The sequence below is a fragment of the Gymnoscopelus braueri genome (genome assembly GCF_963280865.1).
Source record: "Gymnoscopelus braueri genome assembly, chromosome: 2".
In the NCBI taxonomy this organism is placed as follows: domain Eukaryota; kingdom Metazoa; phylum Chordata; class Actinopteri; order Myctophiformes; family Myctophidae; genus Gymnoscopelus; species Gymnoscopelus braueri.
The window spans coordinates 30,983,489-31,006,225 of NC_137604.1; the positions used below are offsets into that span (position 1 = coordinate 30,983,489).

The 22,737-nt window shown below is 40.3% G+C and overlaps 3 protein-coding genes across 3 annotated transcripts in view; 2 read left to right on the forward strand and 1 right to left on the reverse strand.

The window, feature by feature from the left end:
* Positions 1-121: 121 nt before the first annotated feature.
* serping1 (serpin peptidase inhibitor, clade G (C1 inhibitor), member 1) lies at positions 122-8,400 on the reverse strand. The gene is made up of 11 exons (XM_080444446.1): positions 8,257-8,400; positions 8,030-8,077; positions 6,933-7,047; positions 6,627-6,788; positions 5,452-5,757; positions 4,559-4,774; positions 3,392-3,535; positions 2,258-2,461; positions 1,512-1,651; positions 1,164-1,386; positions 122-756 (listed from the first exon to the last, which is right to left on the reverse strand). The coding sequence occupies exons 2-11, from the start codon at positions 8,075-8,077 to the stop codon at positions 509-511; spliced, it is 1,806 nt and encodes a 601-aa protein (XP_080300572.1). The 5' UTR covers positions 8,257-8,400; the 3' UTR covers positions 122-508.
* A 1,330-nt stretch (positions 8,401-9,730) lies between these two features.
* Positions 9,731-16,363, forward strand: tmem134 (transmembrane protein 134). The gene is made up of 8 exons (XM_080444622.1): positions 9,731-9,918; positions 10,853-11,124; positions 11,367-11,434; positions 11,543-11,629; positions 12,033-12,109; positions 12,610-12,654; positions 15,802-15,855; positions 15,973-16,363. Exons 2-8 carry the CDS (start codon positions 10,906-10,908, stop codon positions 16,053-16,055), a joined length of 633 nt encoding a protein of 210 aa, XP_080300748.1. The 5' UTR covers positions 9,731-9,918; positions 10,853-10,905; the 3' UTR covers positions 16,056-16,363.
* Positions 16,364-18,645: 2,282 nt separating this feature from the next.
* The window catches only part of LOC308096774 (calmodulin-regulated spectrin-associated protein 3-like), a gene marked incomplete at its 5' end in the record, with an annotated part of 17,100 nt that continues 13,008 nt past the window's right edge, over positions 18,646-22,737 (forward strand). Inside the window, one exon of the mRNA XM_080444228.1 lies at positions 18,646-18,784. Coding sequence (XP_080300354.1) covers positions 18,646-18,784 — 139 coding nt within the window. The remainder of the gene's footprint in view (positions 18,785-22,737) is intronic.

Consider the following 22,737-nt stretch of genomic DNA (forward strand, 5'->3'; position numbering starts at 1 on the left):
GAATACTTTTAAAGGAAACAAAAACATAATGCTCGTTGTGTATGCATTGTGTAGGTAAGATTTAGTTTTGTAATATATGATCAGAGTATCTGAACCGAATGTGAATGAAGATATTGCACACTGACACTGAATGTTTTATTTTACATGTCAAGTTAATTAACATCGATTTTAGAATAAGTATAAGATCACAATGAAAACATGCAGAATTTGTACTTTAAACTGCTGAGCTTCTTTCAGAATCTCTCTTGTTCTCTGCCCATAGACTTCTGATTGAGAATACAATGTGTATAGTAATATGTTTGAGATAAAGTAGCTATATTCACTTTCTACTAATACTACTTAGTACTTTGTCCGTAACTGTCTTATCTGTTATCATGTTCATATGTTATGTGGACCCCAGGAAGCTTAGCTGATGTCAGCTAATGGGGGGATCTCTCTCTCTCGCTCTCTCTCTCTCTCTCTCTCTCTCTCTCTCTCTCTCTCTCTCTCTCTCTCTCTCTCTCTCTCCCTATGGCTCAGTTACTCTGCCCACAAACAGGGGAACGTTGGCCTGGTCGCTCCAGAGTAGCAGGATGAAAGGCCGTAGGGCGGAGAAGGAAGCAAACGAACGGGAGAAGGAGATGGAGGTGGCAGCACCTGCCTCAACTCCTTCTTCATTCAGTGTGAGAAATGCTCTGTGGCGGGAGTCAGTGAGAGAAAGCTTGTCTTCAGAGTACAGACCGCAGAGGTTGGGATCGTCGAACAGTGATGACAGGCCTGTGTTGGGAGAAAGGAGAAGTTTGAAGGCAGGAAAGTTAAGCCTGATTTATACTTGGTCGAGTGCCGCTGTCGCGCATTGAAAATAACAGATGGGAAGCTTGTAGATCTGCTATTCTCGTCGCGTGACATGAAGTAGCCTATAAATGAGGGCGAGGCATTACGAGGGTACTAAAATTACATTAATGGGAACGAGGGTGGAGAGTGAGTGAGAAGGCAGAATTAAAGGATAGGAATAGGATATAAAAGACGATGTGGAGCAATAGCAGAGAGGATGACAGAGAGAAGAGAGATGATTAAACCAGATGGGCAGAGACACTTGACAAATGAGATCTTGAAGAAGTGAAAGCGCTACAAATAGACTTACTGGTAGACGGTCTGAGATAGAAACCAAATGTCAAACAAACCTAATTTCCTGAGAAGAGAGTTCATTTCCACTTGGATGTCCAGTTTGAGTTTGGGCAAGGTGACCTCGATGGTCTGGGGAATCGCCGCCTTCAGCTGTGCTATCATTTGACGCACTGCCGTGTCTGTCAACCTCTCCTCGACCCGCAGCAGACCGGACTGTTTGTGGGTCTGAGGCAGCAGAATGTACAGGCTGCTTTCACCGGTGAGAGCCAACTTTACCACCTGTTGGTGAGAAAAAGAAAGAGTTTGTATTTGTCTCTAAAGTGAACTGTGTGTATGCGTGTGTGTGTGTGTGTGTGTGTGTGTGTGTGTGTGTGTGTGTGTGTTTGCGTGCATGCGTGCGCTACCTTTGCCATGACTTCAGGGACATAGGCCATAGGCAATGAGTATTTGGAGCTGTAGAGGACAGGTACCATTACCACGTCACCATTCAATTTAGTAAATTGTGCCTTCTTGGGCTTTGAGTCAAACTTGACCATCCATTGACCTGAAACACACACACACACACACACACACACACACAAACACGTTTAAACTTTACACCAGCTGTACACACACAGTTGTGCACACACACTCAGGCAAAGCATCTGTGGTTGAGGCCGCCCTCGTCAAGTGGATTGATAATGCCTGGTCACATAACGGCCCTTGGCGCGGGCCCTTGGTGAGGGAAGAGGCAGAATAACTGGCAGTGAGCCAGGGTTTGAGCGATTTAAAAAGAGCAAACAGTGTTTTAGAAGCTGCAGAGGGAGGCTGCTGAGGCTGACATGGTGTAATGCGATGAATGGCTTCCGGCCCAGTGGGGGCAGAAAACATTTGTAATGCCCATAAGAGTGGAATTTAAAAATGTTCAATCACCAGCAACATTATATTACCTGATCGCACCCTGACCTACATAATAAATATTATGTAGCTGTTTCATTACTTTATATTCATGTAGTAAATACAAATGTCAATTATTATAATCTGCATGAGAGAAAAAGACGCATGCACAGACAGACAGACACACACACACACACACACACACACACACACACACACACACACACACACACACACACACACACACACACACACACAGACAGACACAACTGACCTTTGAAGGAGACAGCGTTGAGGAGAATCAACTGTGTGTGAGCGGGTACTGACTGAACAAGCTGTGTGATTTTGTTGTTGGTTTTCTCTGCCACCCAACTGTTGATCATCACTGTGTTTGCTTCATCGGTGTCCAGCAGCCTGGCTGGCTCAGCTTCATAGAACTGTACTGACTGGTTGGTAAAGGACTCACTCAGATTCATATCTGAGGGAGAGAGAGCATGATACGGAAAACACAGTGTCAGTGAGTTTCGTGCTGGCAGAGAACACAGATTAGTCTCTTGCTTGCTGGCTAGAATCTCTGCACTGACATCTTTTCCTATAGCATTGATTCCGTATTAGGGATGGGCGATATGACTTCAAATCAATTCATTAATTCAGTACTTTTTTCAAATGATTATACTCAGTGATTATGTTTCAAACTCGATTACGATTAATCAATGATTAAAACAAATACATATATAGTAAAATAGCAGATCTGCAAGCTCACAACGCGATGTATGCCACGTTGTACAACTAAGTATAATACTAATAAGTGGTTAATCAGACTAATCTTTTTATTCGATTATAAAAAGTCTATTAGAATACATTTTCATGTCGATTTGTTTACATTAACATTTTTTAATTGCCCAGCCCTATTCAGTATCCATACTGTGCTATTCTTATATCATACAACTATCGCAGTACAAGGATTCCCAAACTTTTCAGGCCGCGACCCCCCAAAATAATCATATTTGAACTGGGGACCTCCCACTCTGACAAGCACTTGGAATCGTAGGCATTACATTTATTTTGACTCGGTTCCACAGATAAATATAGTGAATAGCGAACTACAAGCTCACAACGCCTCACACCGCGAGGCATTGTGAGCTTGTAGATCGGCTATTTTCACAATGTTTGCCCCTTCTTATGTAATATTTGACAATTTGGCCAATTTGGTATTAAAAAGGTCTTAAAAGTCATTAAATTGTCTGTTTAGAAATGTGCAGGTACCATGTATACACTTATACTGTATACTGTATGTTTACTGTTGAGTGAAAAAACAATGTTGCACATTGCAACAAATCTAATCATCTGGGGACCCCCCAAAATAATTTGAGGGGACAGTGGTTCATTTTAACCACTGTCATCGTACATGGATTGTAATAGATCTGAGACGCAATCTGCAAAGAGTGAAGGAGTTTCTCTTTCAGCTTTTTCATCTGGAGGTGAATGCATCTGAAGTCGTGCGGCACACTGATGGCTCCTTCAATGTCTCTGCGAGTGTCTCCCCTCGCACCTGGTGCAGACAGAAGAGGAAAAAGAAATGGGGGAATGATGCAGAAATTAATGGAACATGAAGCAAATTCATTGAAGAAGGTTACTGTGACATTTAGTAGAGGGCATGATGCATCGTTCTCACATCACCAAGGTTTCTTACAAGGACTTTTCACATGTAGTTGAACTGAGAAAATTAAGGATAATGTGTAACGTATTTGAGATCATGTACTATAAGCATAATATAGTAACAATAGCTATTTTGACGTAGGGCTACATTGTCTCTTGAATGTATTGCTCAATGGTCCAAGCCAGAGAGACCACTGATTAAAAACCCCACTTTTTAAAAGCTGCAATCCATAATTTTTGTTTTGTCATTTACCAATCTGTACAGTAGAGTACAGTATGTAAGTACAATCTAACTAACATAAATGTGGTGGTTGGAGCTGGTCTCCCTGCTATTTTATTAAGAATAATTTAGATCCTGTAGTCAGGTAGGACCACTTCTAGGTGGACAAGGGGTATTACACGAAGCCTAGAGCCAGGGCCGGATCTACCATATGGGCACTTTGGGCACGTGCCCAGGGGCACCTGGGCATCAGGGGGCACAAAAAAAACAAACAATATATATATTTTTTTTTCACAAACAAATTCCCCATTTTGCAGTTATCTATACGAATGAAATAAAAAAATGATGTCAAATGTCAATTTTTCTCGCACGCGTGCTTTGCGCGCGTGCACGAATCGGGGCTGGGGGGCCATTGCAGTTCCAGTGCCCAGGGGCACTGAGAGGTGTTAATCCAGCCCTGCCTAGAGCGTAATATCTTCGATGTCCAAACAGGCTTTCCGTCTTAGCTAAGCAGTTGAAATGTTGTCACTCGTGCGGAAGAGCTGGGTTCGCAACCTTGGGGAGACATATCTTACAGATTGCAGCTTTAAAGCTTTGTGTATACGGGCCCATGAATGACAGACAGACAGACAGACAGACAGACAGACAGACAGACAGACAGACAGACTAGTGATAAATCAGCTTAAATGTTCTTACCCAGCAACAGATGGGAGAGGACCATACTGATGCTGATTGGAGAATACAGCAGGTTCTTAGAGGGCTGTGATTGGCGGAGGTAGGAATACAGCTTCTGTGAAAACGCTGCCATAGATTCCTCCAGCATGGGCGCCCAGGATCGGCTGTCCTCATCCTGGCAGGGCTCCCATGCTGTGGTGAACCCACTGCATGAATGAGGAGCGATGGTAGGAGCAACTATAAGAAAAGTTAAAAGGCATGAGTAAACGTAAGTCACATAAATGCAGTGGTGGAAAAGTACTCAAATGTTTTACTTAAGTAAAAGTATCAATAATGCAATGTAGAAGTACTCTGTTAAAAGTAAAAGTCCGGAATTCAAAATTGACTTCAGTAAAAGTGCAAAAGTATTGGTATCAAAATGTACTTAAAGTATCAAAAGTAAAAGTAATAAAATGTTTGAAAATAGCAGATCTACAAGCTCACAATGCGTCGCGATGCGACACGTTGTGAGCTTGTAGATTGGCTATTTTCAAATAGCCTAGGTAAAAAATAAGGCTAAGGTGGTTATAATGTATGTTTCATAATGTAATAATTTATATCTGCAAAGTAACTAGTAATTCAAGTTTTCAAATAATTGTAGTAGAGTAAAAGTACAATATTTGCCTCTGTGATGTAGTGGAGTAGTAGTAAAGGTAGACAATTGGAAATACTCCAGTAAAGTAAAAGTACCTCAAAATTGTACTTAAGTATATGTACTTAGTTACTTTACACCACTGCATAAATGTCACCGAAACTATAATATCAACCTCATCCTTCCATGACTTCTTCAATTGGACTTGTCGGTTCCGCATATTATTAGTGGAGTTTCAAATGTGTGTGCTTAGGAAAAGAGTAACATAGGTCTCTAAATCTACCTTCCACAATCAGCTGGATGGTGTTGAAGTTCTCCCCCTCTGCAGATTCACAGTGGTAAACTCCAGTGTCCTCCGTGTTGAGCTCCTTCAGGGTGATGGTCTGATCAGTGTCAAGTGGGTCCGCGTATAGCCATTCCAGTCTTTCACCAGGTGTTGAAAGCTCTACAGGAGCCAGTTGCTTCCGCTCATCTCCAGCTTTTTCTTTGGACCAACTTGCATAGATCTCGTTTTCGCTGGATGATGGGCGATGGCAGGGCAGGTTAATAGTGGATCCCGCATATGCTTTAAGGGTATAACCAGTGGAAACTGGGGAGAAAAACAAATGAACGTCCTGTCAGTATTGCCAACACATGCTGGGCCATTGCAATTTTCCTTCACAAACTGTACGTCAGTGATGGAAGAAGTATTCAATGTTATTACTTAAGTAAAAGTATCAATACTGCAATGTAGAAATACTCAGTTACAAGTAAAAGTCCGGAATAAACATTTTACTTGAGTAAAAGTACAAAAGTATTGGTATCAAAATGTACAAATAATAGTACAATATTTGCCTCTGAGATTTAGTGGAATAGAAGAAAAAGTACTGAAAATTGAAAATACTCCAGTAAAGTAAACAAGACCAGGAGACCTGGTTCTGCCAGACCCAGACTTCACATGACGTGTCAGCCTGTGTCTATGCCCATGTATGGACGAAAGGGGGACAGACTTTTATGGCTGCGGCCTAAGGACAAAGTGACCAAAACCTGTTTTTTGCCCATGTATGGAGAAAACAGGTACAAAACATGCCCATGTATGGACGAAAGGGGGACAGACTTTTATGGCTGGGGCCTATAAGGACAAAGTGACCAAAACCAGTTTTTTGCCCACGTATGGAGAAAACATGTACAAAACATGCCCATGTATGGACGAAAGGGGGACAGACTTTTATGGCTGGGGCCTAAGGACAAAGTGACCATGCCCATGTATGGAGAAAACAGGTACAAAGCCTCATGTAAGCCAGACCCCCTGGGTCTGGCAAAAATACCTCAAAATTGTACTTTACACCACAAACTGTGTGTTTTGTGCATTTCACAATAATATTATGAAACCCCATTCCAATGCCAATGCGCCCAAATCAGAAATGCTCAACCACATCACCAAGTATACAGAGAAAATACAGCTTTTCTATTCCTCACCATCAACTCGGACAGTGTATTTCTTCATCCACTCCATGTTGTTTTCCTCCAGCGTACAAACATACTCTCCCTTATTGGCAGCAGTGACAGGTGAGATAGACAGGTAGAAGTCATCTTTGATTGTTGTAACAGACTTAGAGGAATTGTCAGGAACTGTGACACCTATATGTTTATAAAGAAAAGTCGTTTCCTAATACAGTATGACAGCTTAAGCATCAAGCATATTTTCCAATTACTCTCAAACGTATTTGAAAAGGAAATGTTAAGTAAAACAATGTTGTTGTGATAACAAGAATGTAACTGTACCATTATGTTTCCATGTGATGACAGCCCCGGTGAAGTCTCTGTCTCCTTGGACAGGTAGACAGGGGAGGATCAGGGTGGAGCCATGAACAACCCAGACATCTAAGGCAGAGGAAACCTGAACACAAAGATTTTATTGTGTAGGACCCATAAATTGACCCCACTGAATTTGTTTTTGTATATTTTTTTGTGTATATATATATATATATATATATTTTTTTTTTAATTCATTTAAAATCTTTCTTTAATAATATATATATTCTACTGTGTATACTTTATTTTTATTTTATTTATGTTTTGACTTGTTTTCATTTTTCATTGCAATTGTGTCTTATTTGTCTGTATTGTCCTTTGTTTTAATGGTACAAGGAGATACCAGGGTTGTGGCTCTTTCGGAGCGGGAACTTTGGGGGGGTGGGAGGGGTAACATACATTCACTGTTTTTTGTATGCCCTTTATTATAGACCTGTATGTGAAAATATAAAATAAAAAAACCTTGGAAAAAAAAATAATAATAAGATTTTATTGTGTATAACAGAAGTAAGATATAGCACTGATTCTCAAAGTGGGGTCCAGGGACACCCAGGGGTCATTCCAGGGGGACTCCAGCAAAATTAGGAACCGTTTAAACACTTAAGTCCTATTTTATTATTTCTGCTATTCAAAATTATCAGGTCTACAAGCTCACAACACACGACACGTTATGTCATGATAAACATGTTGACAAATGGGGCTCTGTGGCCAAATATACATTTTGGGGTCCTAATTGGCATGAAAATGTTTGGGAACCACTGATATAGGATATCTAGTTAGTCTAACATATATCATAAAAAGATTAACTGATATGTCTGACTCTTACTAGTTATTATAGACAATGTAACTTACAGAAAAAGATTTCAATTAAAAAAATAACATTGTTGGTTGGCTAATTATGTATTTATGATAACAGCATAAGACACAAAATGAGTCGTATTGCTGAAAAGGTACGATGAAATGGATCTATTAACAGATTCTTAATAGTGTGTAGTGTAGTCTGTGCTGCTTCACTTTAACTTTTTCTTCAAATAGGCTAACATTGTAAAGGAAAAATGTGTATTTACCTGGAGGAAGAGCTGGAGCACAAGACAAGGTACAGCTAAATGTGTCATCTGAAGGAGAGCAAGAAGAATATATAGAATATAAAGAATAATATTTTTGAATAATTTACAATTTCGTTTTTTAAAGTTTTTACTTTAAAAAAGACAGGGAAAAAAACAGTCAGACAAACAAACATGACCATGGATATAATGAATATAATAGACTCAAATATAAAAACAAGCACACTCACTGCAAGAATTTCCGAGAGCAACAGAATAATGTGATCACGACCGCAAGTGTTTTCTGAGCGTGTTTCAGTAAACTGCCACCGATAATGACTAATCTGATATTGTTTATTCAGAGATGTTTGTGTGCTCTATGTGGGATGTGTGACTTACTGGAAATCACATGGTTTCACTTTTTTGGCAACAGTGCCAATTGGGGTCCGTCCGTCTATCCCTTTAACTCTATGGTCTATCCATGGATCCATGGTCATCTGTCATAACCGTCATGGATGAACTTCAACATAGTGTTTGCACTTTCTCTTTTTTTTGGTCCGTACTTTTACATAAACGTTCAAATTTCAAATAAAAATTGCTTACCTTATGTCCACGGATGTTAAAATTATGTACGGGGTCTTACAAGTACCTGTATTTTTAAATAAAAAGCATATTAATCCGATTGGTGGCCATTTATTCATAGAGTTATAATGTATCAGAGTGCAATACACCTCCAAACCGATAGGGTCGCGTAGTTGAAAGCTTAAAGAGAAAATGGCCACCAATCGGATTAAAAGGCTTTTTATTGCACAATACGGAATATACGGGTACTTCTAAGGGCCCGTACATAATTGTAACATCTGTGGTCATAGGGTAAGCACTTTATATTTGGAATCTAAAAGTTTATGTAGATGTACGGGTTGTAAATTGAGGAAGTAAAAACACTATGTTGACGTTCATCCATGACTGTCATATAATATGTGACAGTCATGTAATCAGGGCTAATTGGGCTCATATTTTATATCTTCAAAAAGTCTAGCCTATTTCTGAGTTGACATGTTTAAGTGTAATCTTCCAATAAATATACACAATGAGCATTTGGCACAATTTAACTTGAGTTAATATCAACAATCAGGGATTGTTGTTGTTGGTTGATTTTGATTGTAGCGGATTGACCACAGTAGGCCAATCGACATCGCGACGTTCGATTACATGGACTCGCGCAGTCCATCGGGTAGTGTTGCCATGTCCGCTTATTATAACTCACTTTGGGCTTGTTTTTCTGTAAAGTTGCTTGTAAATGTTGGTTAGTTGCGGGTTGCAGTTTTTTGGGCTTGTTTCTAAAGTCTAGTTGCTTATCGTTTCCTAACGTTGTTTAAACCAGTGAGTGTTTCCAAACATTTTCAAGTCAAGGAGCAAGGACCCCTAAATAAATATGTATTTGTGCCACGGACCCGCATGCAAGATTTGTGTTGTTAAAATGTTTCATGTTGTTTTTGAAAATAGCCGATCTACAAGGTCACAGCGCGTTGCATAGCGACGCGTTGTGAGCTTTGTAAATCGTCCATTTTCAATTAGCAAGGGCTCATGTAGCCTAACTTTGCTTCTTTTCGGCTTGTTTTCATAGACCTAGTTGCTTATTTCTCTCGCGAAATCTGGCAACACTACTCGCAAAGTTCGGGCGGAATCAGTCACATGTAATCGAGCGCCGGATGTAGAGAAAAAGAGGAGATTCCAAAGTTTGGGGAAAGTTTTCTCGCATCAGGAAAAGTTGGAAAACAGACGTTGTTCGTTGGATGGATTTATAAAAAAAAACAAATTCCAATATGATCATGTAGTTATTTAAACGGACACATCGACGTGGAGTGGCAGACTGGCAGTAAAGTTTGCCATAATAAAACCTTTCAAAGAGAGTAAGTTTAAATACGCCTGAATCATCTGATCGCAGAGCTGTAAAAGAACAAGCAACAATGGCAGAGAGAGAGAATAACAGTAGCTACATGGGTTAGCTGATGTTAATTTAGAACAACAATGATTTACTGGTTCATCTTTAATGTTATTTACCATAAGAACAACAACTGCTGGTTCGTTTTAATGTTATTTACCTCAAGAACAACAACAGTACTGGTTGGGTCTAGTGTTATTTGCCTTATTACCGCTGAGCTAACGGTCGCCGTGTTGTTCAGATGCGAAAACAACGGGTTTCCATTTATAAGTTCGATTAGATCTTGGCAGTGGTGTAAAAAGTACTCGCATTGTTTACTCAAGTAAAAGTATCAATACTGCAATGTAGAAGTACTCTGTAATTCAAAAGTATTGGTATCAAAATGTACTTAAAGTACCAAAAGTAGAAAGTACTCATTATGCAGAAAGTCCCATTTCACAGGTTTTCAAATGTATAAAATGTCTGAAAATCTTTTGAAAATGGCAGATCTACAAGCTCACAATGCATCGCGATCGGCTATTAGTAACTAGTAACTGAAGTTTTCAAATAATTGTAGTGGAGTAAAAGTACAACATTTACCTCTGAGATGTAGTGGGGGTAGAAGTTATTGGAAGTTTAAAAAAAATACCTCAAAATTCTTAACTACATGTACTTAGTTACTTTAGTTTACAGCACTAGATCTTGGCCTATTGCAAATGCAAACCACTTGATCAGGGGGTCGATAGCCACTCCCCACTTAATCCGTGTGTCTGCTAGTGATATATGCGTTTGGCCAGGTTAAACACATTTTATCATGTCATTAAAGCATTTTGAAATGAAAATAATATTAATAATAATCATTTATTTATTATTCGATCATTTATCTTTTGGTGACTGACATCTGACTCCCTCTACGCCCACAGTGTGCATCAATCCACCAGACCAGAGGGTCTAACAGGCAAGGTGTGCCATCACCATGGCAGCACAGTTCAGCATCGATGATGCATTTGTGTTGGAGGGAGAAGAGGAAGGAGTCGTGTCTGATGGAGAGTCAGAAGGCTGGAAGAGTGTCAGCAGGGACAAAGACAGAGAAGCAGGAGAGATGACATTTGGTACTCTGTCTTTCACCAAACCCCAGAGTCTCCCGTCACCTGCTGCAGCAGGTTCTCCTGACCACAGTAATATGAAATACCAGGTGTGTGTATAACTTTGTTTATTTCAAATGTAACCAAATGGACCATTACTTATACACATTCAGAGTTACATATGGATAAATTAACAATCAGGATTTTACTGTGTACTTGAATCCATAACAACAAAGAAACCATCCGTATTTCACACTCATTCCACACTCACTCACAAATTATATATATATATATATATATGCCGCTTTTGAATCCATAACTCAGCTGCAGTCTTCTTTGTTTACTTATGTAGAATCTGGAAAATGAAGATGTATTGGGCAGCAGTGTCAATTCCACTTTCAATAACTTCTTCAAAATCAGGTAGGTCAGTGAGAATGATATGATTACATTCTACATGGTGTGTGGCAATGAGATTATATGTATATTTTACAGAAGTCTACATAATCTTTGCCTCTGCTTTTTGCACAGCGACCCCGCTAACCTGTCATACTGCAGCTCACAGTGGTCCTTCAGCACCTTGAGTTCTGTCACCCAACTCTCTGCCCACTGCTGCGGGTAATTTCAGGAATGCACTCACACAAACATGCACAAGCAGACACATGCAATTGTTTAAAAATAGCACATCTACAAGCTTATGTGTGCTTTCCACTATATACTGTATATATATATTTTTAAGTTTGAATGTATAAAGTTATTAAATATGTCAGTCCTTTCTTTGTATATTTAAGTTATTTGTCATATTTGGCCTGTGCAATTTTTGTTCATGAAGCCTAAAATCCAAACAGAAATCACAGTTGTATTTATATGTTCCAATGTTGAATGCCAAAAACACAATGAACTTGTTAATCGCAATTACTTGTGTGACAATTAATGGTCAAGTAAAATGTCATGACCGTGACAGCCCTACATGCAATGACAGATATCATACAATGTATACATTCACTGTTCTGTTGTTCAGGTGGACGTCTCACCCGTCAGTCAAGAAGAATAGGAAAGTGGTCCTGGCTTCATTCCTTCTTCTTATCACTGGACTAGGTGGGTCTGGTCCTACAAAGAGGCCTTATAGATCATGATACATAGGCATAACCTTTTAACACATTCCATTCTACAAATGGCTTCTAAATCAGTAGTTCTTACACTTTCAAGATTTTTTAAAAATGTTAAAAAATAGCAGATGTACAAGCTGTCAGCTGTGAGCTTGTCTGCTATTTTTGAATAGCCAACGCAAAATATCTAAAATTACACAAATGCTTTCCCGTTTTTAATGAGTTAATACACAAATTAAATGGAAATAATTTGGTTATACTGCATATTGTAAACATATTCCTTTATTTTGATATAGATATACTTTAGAGTTACAATAAATTGTTATGCAATATTAAACTACCGTTTGTTTGCATAGCCAGCTATGATAGGCTTTTGACAGAGTGAACTTTGTCTCCCTTTCAAAGTCTTTATAAACGGGTCTAACACTGTGCTGTCTTTTCATCTCCTCATCTCACTGTTGTTGTTCATCTGTTTGCTTTCATCCACAGCTCTTATTTTAACAGGTATTGTCATCCAGTTGAACCCAGAAGCAGGTAAGATAGGAAAATGGAGGGGACTTGTTTGGCCATTAGACTGTATCCATGTGGGTCTGAAATTACACCAGTCCTCTACCCCAGATGCTATGACTGCTCTGGAAAAATAATTCGATTAAAGTGTATACAAACTATAATAAATTAAACTAAAGTAAGAGATACTTTTTAAAATATTGCAGGCCTTGCCGCAATTCATATGGGCTTAAAAGACTATAAATTCAAAAGGAATTGTTATGCACATCCATATACCAATGTCGCTTGTGCAGGACATAAAATCTACATAAAATAATGAAAGCAGTCTGCAAAGGCAGCTGCTGCTCTGGATCATCTTTAATGTGCAAACTACTACAATGTTTCGACCAGCGAATGGTCATCCTCGGGTGAAGACAATTTGGTACCCATAATCCCCAGCATCACGTGAGCACAGCTATACCATTAGGGGAAACTACAAGTTCCATGATCACCCAAAAATGCAAGTGTCATTCAAAATGACACAATAGAAAAAAGTACAGGTTACATACTTACATAAAAATGACACATTCTATACATGAAAAGTTAAAAGGATCACAACAAAGGTTACACAGTGGCTCACAATCATGGGTACAAAGGACCTCAATACTGCATTTAAACGTTAGAAAAGTATTCCACTGTTGAAGGCACAGAGATGTACAAATATAATGCATACAATCCACACAAATATAGAGGCAATTTGGCATGGATGGACCTGACTGACTGATGAGGCTAGTAGCCCCCAAAATGGTCATGGTCCATATTTTAGAGGAAGGCTGATATCGAAGTCCTCATTTAGACTGATTGACAGCTACTGGACTAGAAAGATTATTTTCTGTTAGAGACCCAATGCAAGACACTAGGTATAGGATGTCCTTTTGGGTTCTGTAATGATTTATGGATATTCGGCAGTCTGTAAATGGTCCTCTTCTCCATGAGCTCCTATAGTTTTCCGTGGATGGATTTCTGAAATTCAGTGGTGTTTATTTTTTGTTCGTTTTTGATAAAGGTTACAGTCATTCAATTGTTTCTCAGCTTCCTTCTCACAGTCCTCTATTGACTGGATCACGACCCCTTATCAGCTGGTTATGACAATTGTGGTATTGTTTTTCAGATAGCTGTGGTATCCTTTTTCAAATCCATGAGGGCCTTTCTTTCATCTTATGTCATGTTATTGTATATGTAGACTTTAGTATGTTTTCTTATTTAAGGCTGCATGAACATCTCTCTCCACCAGATGGCAGTATGTGTCACGTGAGGCATTCCTTCCTTTGAATTGTGTAAACTTGGGTCAGAATCAAGGGGCCAGCCTGAGATTTTTACATTGACGCCAATACGGAAGAGAAAGTTCATATGAATGGCCTGTAGTTTCGCTGTTTTACCCCTGCTGGTGTCAGAAAGAATTTATTTGAACGCAAGCGGATGGGTTTTTGACAAACTTTTAGACTAGATTTTCTTACCTTAATAAAAGTTGTCATAAATACTATATGCTTCCAGTCGCTAGTTTAAAGTCTCCTTTCAGTCATCATGATATGCGTTTTGGTAAACTATGGTCTCATTTATTTTCTAATTGACGATAAAGTAGGTTATGCTCTGGGAGGGGGCGTAACGCTGTCCATTCATTTTATACAGTCTATGGTCAGAATATATTGCTCTGATTACCCATCACATTTTGTCTCCTCAGCCCGTCACTAGGGTTGGGCTCCTTTAGGATTCTAACGATTCCGGTTCCTTAACGATTCCCTTTAACGATTGCTGTAGGGGGTTCCAAATGGACCCAAACAGGTCTGTAACTCTTGACAATGTACAAATGGAACCAAATTGACTCTTACGGGTCCATTTGGTTCCATTTGTACACTCTCAGAGTTATGGTGGTCCATGAAATGTAAAAGTTTGAGAAGCACCGGTATTGTAATTGTATAGCAGCAGACGTGAAGTCCACATACCAGCTCTGACAGTGTGATAAAACTAGTTCCTGAAACGGTTCCAAATGTGATGGAACCGATTCCGGTTCCGGAAGGTTGGATCCGTTTTTTCCCGATTCCTACGGTTCCGGATCTCAACCTTACCCGTCACCTTCTGTGGTGCGTTGGTAGCCTGATTTCCAAAAGTATACATACAATGTTGAATCGTTCCTCCCCTTTCTGTTTGTGCTCTTGTAATGAGTTAATAAGACCTGGAACGCATCTGTGTCACTTTAGATTTCTTTGGCTATTCAAAAATAGCAGATATACAAACATAAAATGTTTTATATTTTTTTCAAAAAACTTTATTTAGAAATCATTTTTAAGAATCGCCTCAGGTCTAATGGGTTAATCTCATCCAGTTTTTGTTTGTTAGAGACGGTTGAAGTTAACTCCTGAGTGATTCCAGCACGGGTCCGTTCTAATTGTTCAGATTCTTCCTGAATCGCCAAAGCCATCAGGTCGAAGGGGCATTTATTTAATATCTCACACCAACTCTCACAGAACTTATCATTGTCTCTACCAAGGGTTTGGGCACGTTTGCACTCTAATCCCTTGTGGAATCATTTTGTTGTGTAGATAATCACTGCGTGTAGGAACTGGCTGGGTTCTTTGGTACACAACTGTTTCAGTCTTTTAATCAAGTGGATCCTCTGTGGTGTTACCGGTTGGTACCCGGTCAAAGAGACATTCCTTGGTCAGGATCCGCTCATAGTCCTCAGCTTTTAAGTGTTGCCCTCATTGTTTTTCGCTGTGTGTGTGTCCTCTCGTCTTCTCTTCTTCTATTTTAGGAATGGGAAAGCATTCCAATCATCTAAAACAATCACCTATTTTTAATATTTGAAATGCATTTTTGGGTGATCATGAAACTTGTAGTTTTCCCTAATTGTAGCTGTGCATCAAACTGATGCAAAAGGCTTTAAAGTGTTTCAACTGGCCAGCCAAATGGATTATTGGTATACAAGAAAACACAAAATCATGAAGGCTGACTTGACCTGTGAGACTGAGGGACCCATGTCAGTCAATTAAGTATACAGGGTTTAAGTAGTTAAGACGGGAGCTGTGCTCATTTATGCTTTAAAGTAATTATACTTATGTATTCCAAATTGTCTAGTTGCGTCACTGCGATATACTTAGTTTCTGTGTACTTACTGAATCACTACTGTCTCTGCAGGTGTTTCAAGTGCCATTTTCTTTGTTCCTGGATTTCTTCTCTTCATTCCTGGGGGTAAACATTTTTATTCCAACCAATATGTTTTTAACTTGACTTTGGCTGCTTTATTTAATGTATATTCAGCATTTTAAACACAGCTATTAACAATATTATTGCTTCAATCCCCACTAGTGTACCATGTGATATACATTTTCTGTGCTGTCCGTGGAAGAAGAGGATTCAAGTTCTTCTACTTACCTTATTTTGAAAAATGACTTTATGCTACACTACATGTTGACTGTATGAAATTCTTCTTTTACTAGCAATGTTATGAATTTTAGTTTCATTTGTAAAAACTATGTTTCTTTTTTAAAGATACGCTCCTGTTGATGTTTTTGATCATTTTTATCCTGTCGTTATAATGACCACTACTAACACAACCACTCAGTGCCTCGATTACATTTCCACTACAAATACCCACTGTGTCTGTGTGTGGAAGAGAAGGAGATTTGCTCTGCCTGTGTTTGTTATGTCACATGTGTGAATAATGACTGTGAAATTGCAATAAACATTTTGTATAGTACTCTGGCATTGTTGATTTTGTTTTCTTCGGCTCACATTTCTGACATTTTTTTATTTTAACTTTTATTTAAATATTAAGAGCACATGAGACAGAGTCTCCTTTACGTGTGTGAAAGTGTGAACTGTGAAATGGCCAAGAGGCAGATAAAAATTACACAGCTTTGCCGAACAAACAGACAATTAAGACATCCTTACAAATACAAGGATAGTGAACTAAGATTTGTACACAATGTAGGAGAAAATACAAGTAAATTAGATTAGCAATTTCCTGCATAGATATTCTGATGTAATTATACACATTAAGGTGAGTTATGTTTTTTCTATGTGTGTTCTAAATCTACTTGATGTGACACTATGAATTGAATACACGGACAGGACGACAATGGAAATAAGCCCTCAGGGCTTTTTGTGTTATCCTTTTAACGGCACCATTGTATAATTGTACCACTGACTACTATTTCCAAGACTACTATTTCCAAAACTGTTAAAGTATTCTCCTATTTATCCAGTGGCTGTCGTATACTGTGCCGCCACTAGAGGACCTAGGAGGCCATATTTCAGGCGCTGACGTCTCAGCAGGTCGTTTTCTCAGTCAGCTGTAAAGACTAAAGAGCCATAGTAACTCCGGAAATGTATCGATTCTGCTTTCAAAATACGTTTTCACACACACGCACACCGCACACACACACACACACACACACACACACACACACACACACACACACACACACACACACACACACACACACACACACACACACACTTTCTTTGATTTTCTGCCTGAATTTGGTCCACATGTCATGACACTATACAGACTCAGTCAACCACATTCAGGGTCTGCCCTGCCCTTTCTCTGTCTAATAACAAAGCAGTCAGCTGATACCTGGCTCATACAGCCAAAATGATTAATTTTTTCAAAGCAAATGGGCTACTCCAGTACTTTAACTACAAATTTGACTGAGTAACTTTCACTTGTAGCTCAGTAATATTTGACCAGGAGACTCGGGAGTATCTACTTCTTTGACACAAGTAGGACTAATTGTCCACCACTGTTAATTAGCAGTGGTGTAAAGTAACTAACTAATTATTTGCAATTATTTGAAAACTTTGAGTTACTAGTTGCTTTGTAAATTAGATTTTGATCATTACAAAACAAACATTCATTAACCACTTCAGCCTAATACATTTCGGCCATTTGAAAATAGCCAATCTACAAAGCTCACAAAGTGAGCATTGTCGTGAGCTTGTAGATCTGCAATTTTTTATACATTTGAAAACTTGAAATAAATAGGACATTCTGCATAATGAGTAGGCTACTTTATACTGTTGTACTTTTACTCAAGTAAATTTGGAATTACGGACTTTTTACTTGTAAGGGCACAGTCAGACCCACTTTTATTCTACCTATGAGGGCCAATGCATTTCAATGGGAATGGAGCGGTTTGCTGCCATTTGCGGATTTCTGGAAGAAAAAAAGAAGAAGCTCCATTCCCATTGAAATGCATTGGCAGAATCCGCCCTCATAGGTAGAATAAAAGTGCGGCGTGACCGTGCTCTAAACAGAGTATTTCTACATTGATGCTTTTACTTATTAAACATGTGAGAACTTTTTCCACCACTGCAAGTAGGTCAACTAACTGTCCTCACTGTTAATTGGCCATTATCCGCGCTGCGGCGCCAGGAGAGCATTACCGGCTCTCCTCCCTCACAGGGATGAGGACAGGACCAGCGTTGCCATATTATGTGAGAGAAATAAGCAACCAGGTCTAGGAAAACAAGCCCAAAAGAAGTCAACTTAGGCCACATGAGCACTTTTAAACCTTTTTGCCTCGGCTATTTGAAAATAGCCGATCTACAACTGTGAGCTTGTAGATCCGCTATTTTCAAAAACTCTTGCAATAAAATGTGGAATGTTTGGAAATGTTTTGAAAAATTATAACAACAACACAAATGCTGCCCTGTGGGCTGTGGCACAAAACCTTTACATGAAAGATATTTGAGAACCTCTCGTTTAGATAATAACTACCACATTTGGAAGCAAGCCTAGCAAGTACACGTTTAGAAACAAGCCCAAAAAAAAACGCAACTTGCAAATTACCAATTTTCACAAGAAACTTTACAGAAACATTTGCCCAAAGTCGCTTATAATAAGCCAACATGGCAACACTGGTGAGGAGGGGAAGAAGGACCCCATCCATCCACACCCACTCTTCGCTCATCATCCTCGCATCACATCTCTCTCCCGGTGCGGTGCCGCTCTGTGCAGATCAGATCAGCTCGGCCATGGTGGATCAGGATGCGAACGCGACCAAGAAGACATTCTCTGTGCCGGAGATCAAACCGCTGGATCAGTATGATTTCAACCGAGCCAAGATCTGCTCCAGCGTCCGATGGCTTCTGGGCAAATCTTACGGATCGGCAGGTAATGGGTGCCTCCTCTGAGCCTTAATACCGGTTATCTCTCTGAGGAGAGACATAGCACTCTATAACGCACATAAAGGCAGAAGAAGTAGCCGACTGCTTGGGCGGGGCACTTAATAATTGATCATAGCAGAGAATAAATGGCTCTCAGAGTTAAATTAGCCCTTGGTCGTTGTTCTGTTTGGTGTGGGATGGGATGCTCCATCCAGCTGAGCATCCTGCTGCTGCCATGGGAAACCTACTGACAGTCTCCCTTCTTGACAATACAGTGGCATAATTATTCCCAATGTAGAATTATTAAGAAGTTCATGATCATCACGTGCCCAAAAAATAGGGGATTTTATGATGTCATATTTTAATGTTGCGAGCCACAGAACAGCCAATTGGAGGAAGTCATCCCTGCCTTGCAGTTGCAACAAAGCCCTTTGTCAGTGCGGTTGGCTATCTGGCCTGTATTTTGATTTATTTTGAAACAACTGACTAAACAATAGGCATATAGGCTATAGCCATATGAAACAATGTTGTAATGTAATGAAGTAGTCTATGTAGGCTATGTCAATGTGAAAAGACTACAGCAGTGTCTTGGCAAAGTGGGCTGGGTGAAAATAAATAAATAAACCGCATAAAATTTGTGTCAGTGTTACACACACACACACACACACACACACACACACACACACACACACACACACACACACACACACACACACACACGCACACACACACACACACACACACACACACACACACACACACACACACACACACCCCTTATCGCAGTCGCACGCTACTGTACTAACGCATGTCTGTGTGAATATGACAGGACAGGATGTCAATACAATAGGTTTACATTGTCTTAGTCTTAATCAAATACAAGATGAGTCTATTATGGGCTTTGGAGAACTGCATGTAGGCTACTGCTGGGTCAATGATGAACATTTAGGCTTTGCTACGTTGAAGGATGCAGTCATACCATAGTAACGTGATTGTTGTGGATTTATTCTTTCTTTATGTGCCAGCATCTCTTTCTGTCTGGCCTCGCCTATACCTGTCAATGGATATGGGAGGGTGTGTGTGTGTGTGTGTGTGTGTGTGTGTGTGTGTGTGTGTGTGTGTGTGTGTGTGTGTGTGTGTGTGTGTGTGTGTGTGTGTGTGTGTGTGTGTGTGTGTGTGTGTGTGTGTGTGTGTTGGGGAGGGGGGCTCATTTTTGGCTGTCAACTGGGAAGGGGGGGGGTCTCATTGTTGGCTGTCAACTGGGAAGGGCCCACCAGGTTGCCTACCCTATTGAATTTTAATGAAGATTGGCGCCGGAGGCCCACAGACAAATAATTGGCTTTGCAGACCCTGTTTTAGCTGAGGTTTGGTTTTATTTCACCTGAGATTAAAATAGATAGATAGATTGTGTGTGTGTGTGTGTGTGTGTGTGTGTGTGTGTGTGTGTGTGTGTGTGTGTGTGTGTGTGTGTGTGTGTGTGTGTGTGTGTGTGTGTGTGTGTGTGTGTGTGTGTGTGTGTGTGTGTGTGCGTTTGAGAGATAGATAGAGAGAGAGAGTGTGTGAGTGTGTGTTTTAGAGAGAGCGAGATACATCCCTGCTTTATTGTCTCTCCCTTCAGATTTCGTTAGACACTCTGTATTCAAATTCTGTCTCCTCTCTTACTGAATAGTGTAAGCTCCTAAGCAGCATGTATTCTGTCACTGTGTGTGTGTGTGTGTGTGTGTGTGTGTGTGTGTGTGTGTGTGTGTGTGTGTGTGTGTGTGTGTGTGTGTGTGTGTGTGTGTGTGTGTGTGTGCGTGCGTGCGTGCGTGCGTGCGTGCGTGCGTGCGTGCGTGCGTGCGTGCGTGCGTGCGTGCGTGCGTGCGTGCGTGTGTGTGAGAGTGTGTGGGTGGGTGAGTGAGTGAGTGTGTGTTTATGTGGGTGGTGTATGACAAGGCAGTTACTTGGCATGTTCCATGGTGTCAATTCATAGCCTGCTTTTTCTTCTCATTGTGTCCTTCTGTACTGCCATTCATTCTAATGTTACTGCTGCTTATTATGTAGTACCTGAGTAAAGTTGAACATAATGTCAAGTCTGCACAGACAATGTTACAACACCCCACCAACAGTCTCTGGCATTGTTTGTTACTGAACTACAGCATTGTTTAGGCCTTGTTTCTGCCGTATTAGATTAGCATTAAGCTAACTGGGTTAGCTGGCCCTTACTCTGCAGTCCAGTCCCACAGCCTCTTCATTTACTGGGGCAAAATGACCACTTCTCTTCCTCCGTTTCCATAGTGATGGCAGCTCTATTGCTCCTCCAGCGCTGTGGAGTGTGAAAGGACAGGGAGGAACACAGCTCTATTTGTGTGTCACTGCATCACTTTACATAACTCTATGCATGCTCCATCATTTCTGCATCCCATAGTTACAGGATGACTTGATTTGAAGAAAAGGTATCACATTAAGAGTTCTCACACAATAAGTGATGATCACATGCCCATCTCCTCTCCTCTCCTCCACTATACTCATCTCTCCTCTTTCTGAACGGCAAAATAGTGTGAAACAAAGCTGCATAAGGAGGGGAGATAGCTAAGAACCAACAGCATTACATTTGCTTCCTTACTGTGAGTTAGTGTGAAGAGGATGAATGGAGGAGGAGTGAAGTGCTGTGGGGAGAAGGAACAGAGTGCAGGAAGAGAGATAGTAGATAAGAGCAGTGGTTCTCAAACTTTTTCAAGTCAAGGACCCCCAAATTAATATATTTTTGGCTGCGGACCCCCATCGCAAAATATTTTGTGCCAGGGACCCCTTTTCAAGACTTGTTGTTAAAATATTTTTAAAATATTCAACATTTGTCAAATTTGTTCAAGGTTTTATGAAAATAGCTGATCTGCAAGCTCACAATGCATCCCGCCGCATTGTGAGCTTGTAGATTGGCTATTTTCAAATAGCCGATGTATATGGGTTTAAAGTAGTTAAACTGATTGTGAAGCTATATTAACTATTTTTGCTGGGGACCTCGTGGAACCCCCTCAAGGACACCTGGGGGTCCCCAGACCCCACTTTGAGAACCACTGGATTAGAGAGGAGAGAAGAGGAATCTTTCCCCTCGGTCCCTGTGGGAATGGAAGAGTCCGTTCCAATCTTAAAGATTATCCTGACTCCTTGAGCAGCCATTCACTGAGTCCAAATATGGGTCAGCAAAGATGAGGGGTGTGTGTGTGTGTGTGTGTGTGTGTGTGTGTGTGTGTGTGTGTGTGTGTGTGTGTGTGTGTGTGTGTGTGTGTGTGTGTGTGTGTGTGTGTGTGTGTGTGTGTGTGTGTGTGTGTGTGTGTGTGTGTGTGTGTGTGTGTGTGTGTGTGTGTGTGTGTGTGTGTGGGTGGGATGCAACTGACCTGTTCAAGGAGAGTCTTTGGTATTTGAATGTGAATGGTCTAAGCTACAGTACATGAACACACGCACACACACACACACACACACACACACACACACACACACACACACACACAGTTTCTTGGTTAAACTAGCTGAGCTGCTCATGCAGATGATTACATTATCTGTGGAGCAGTTCGCTCATCGTATCCCCCTGCAGAGGCTGTCATTTATTGTCACCCAGTTTCCGTTATGGAAAAACTTCCCTTGTTTTCAGTCCAGCAAAGTTGTCCCTCATTTCTCTGCAGAGCAGAGATTACAAAGATGCAGGAAGCTGTTTGCAGGTCTGAAGGTCCCATATGAGACACGGTTTGCTAATGCTATGCAGTTGACTCAGAGTTAATATAATGCTGACTCTGCTGTTCTGTGGTTGCCTGGTATTGCATGCACAGTAAAATCCTAAGTGTTAATTTTACTCTGAGAGTGCACAAATGTATCCAAATTGACACGTAAAGGTTCGTGTTAAGGGTCCATTTTGTTACATTTGTACACTCTCAGGGTTACAAACGGATAAATCCACACTGAGGATTTTACTGTGTAGTGTTT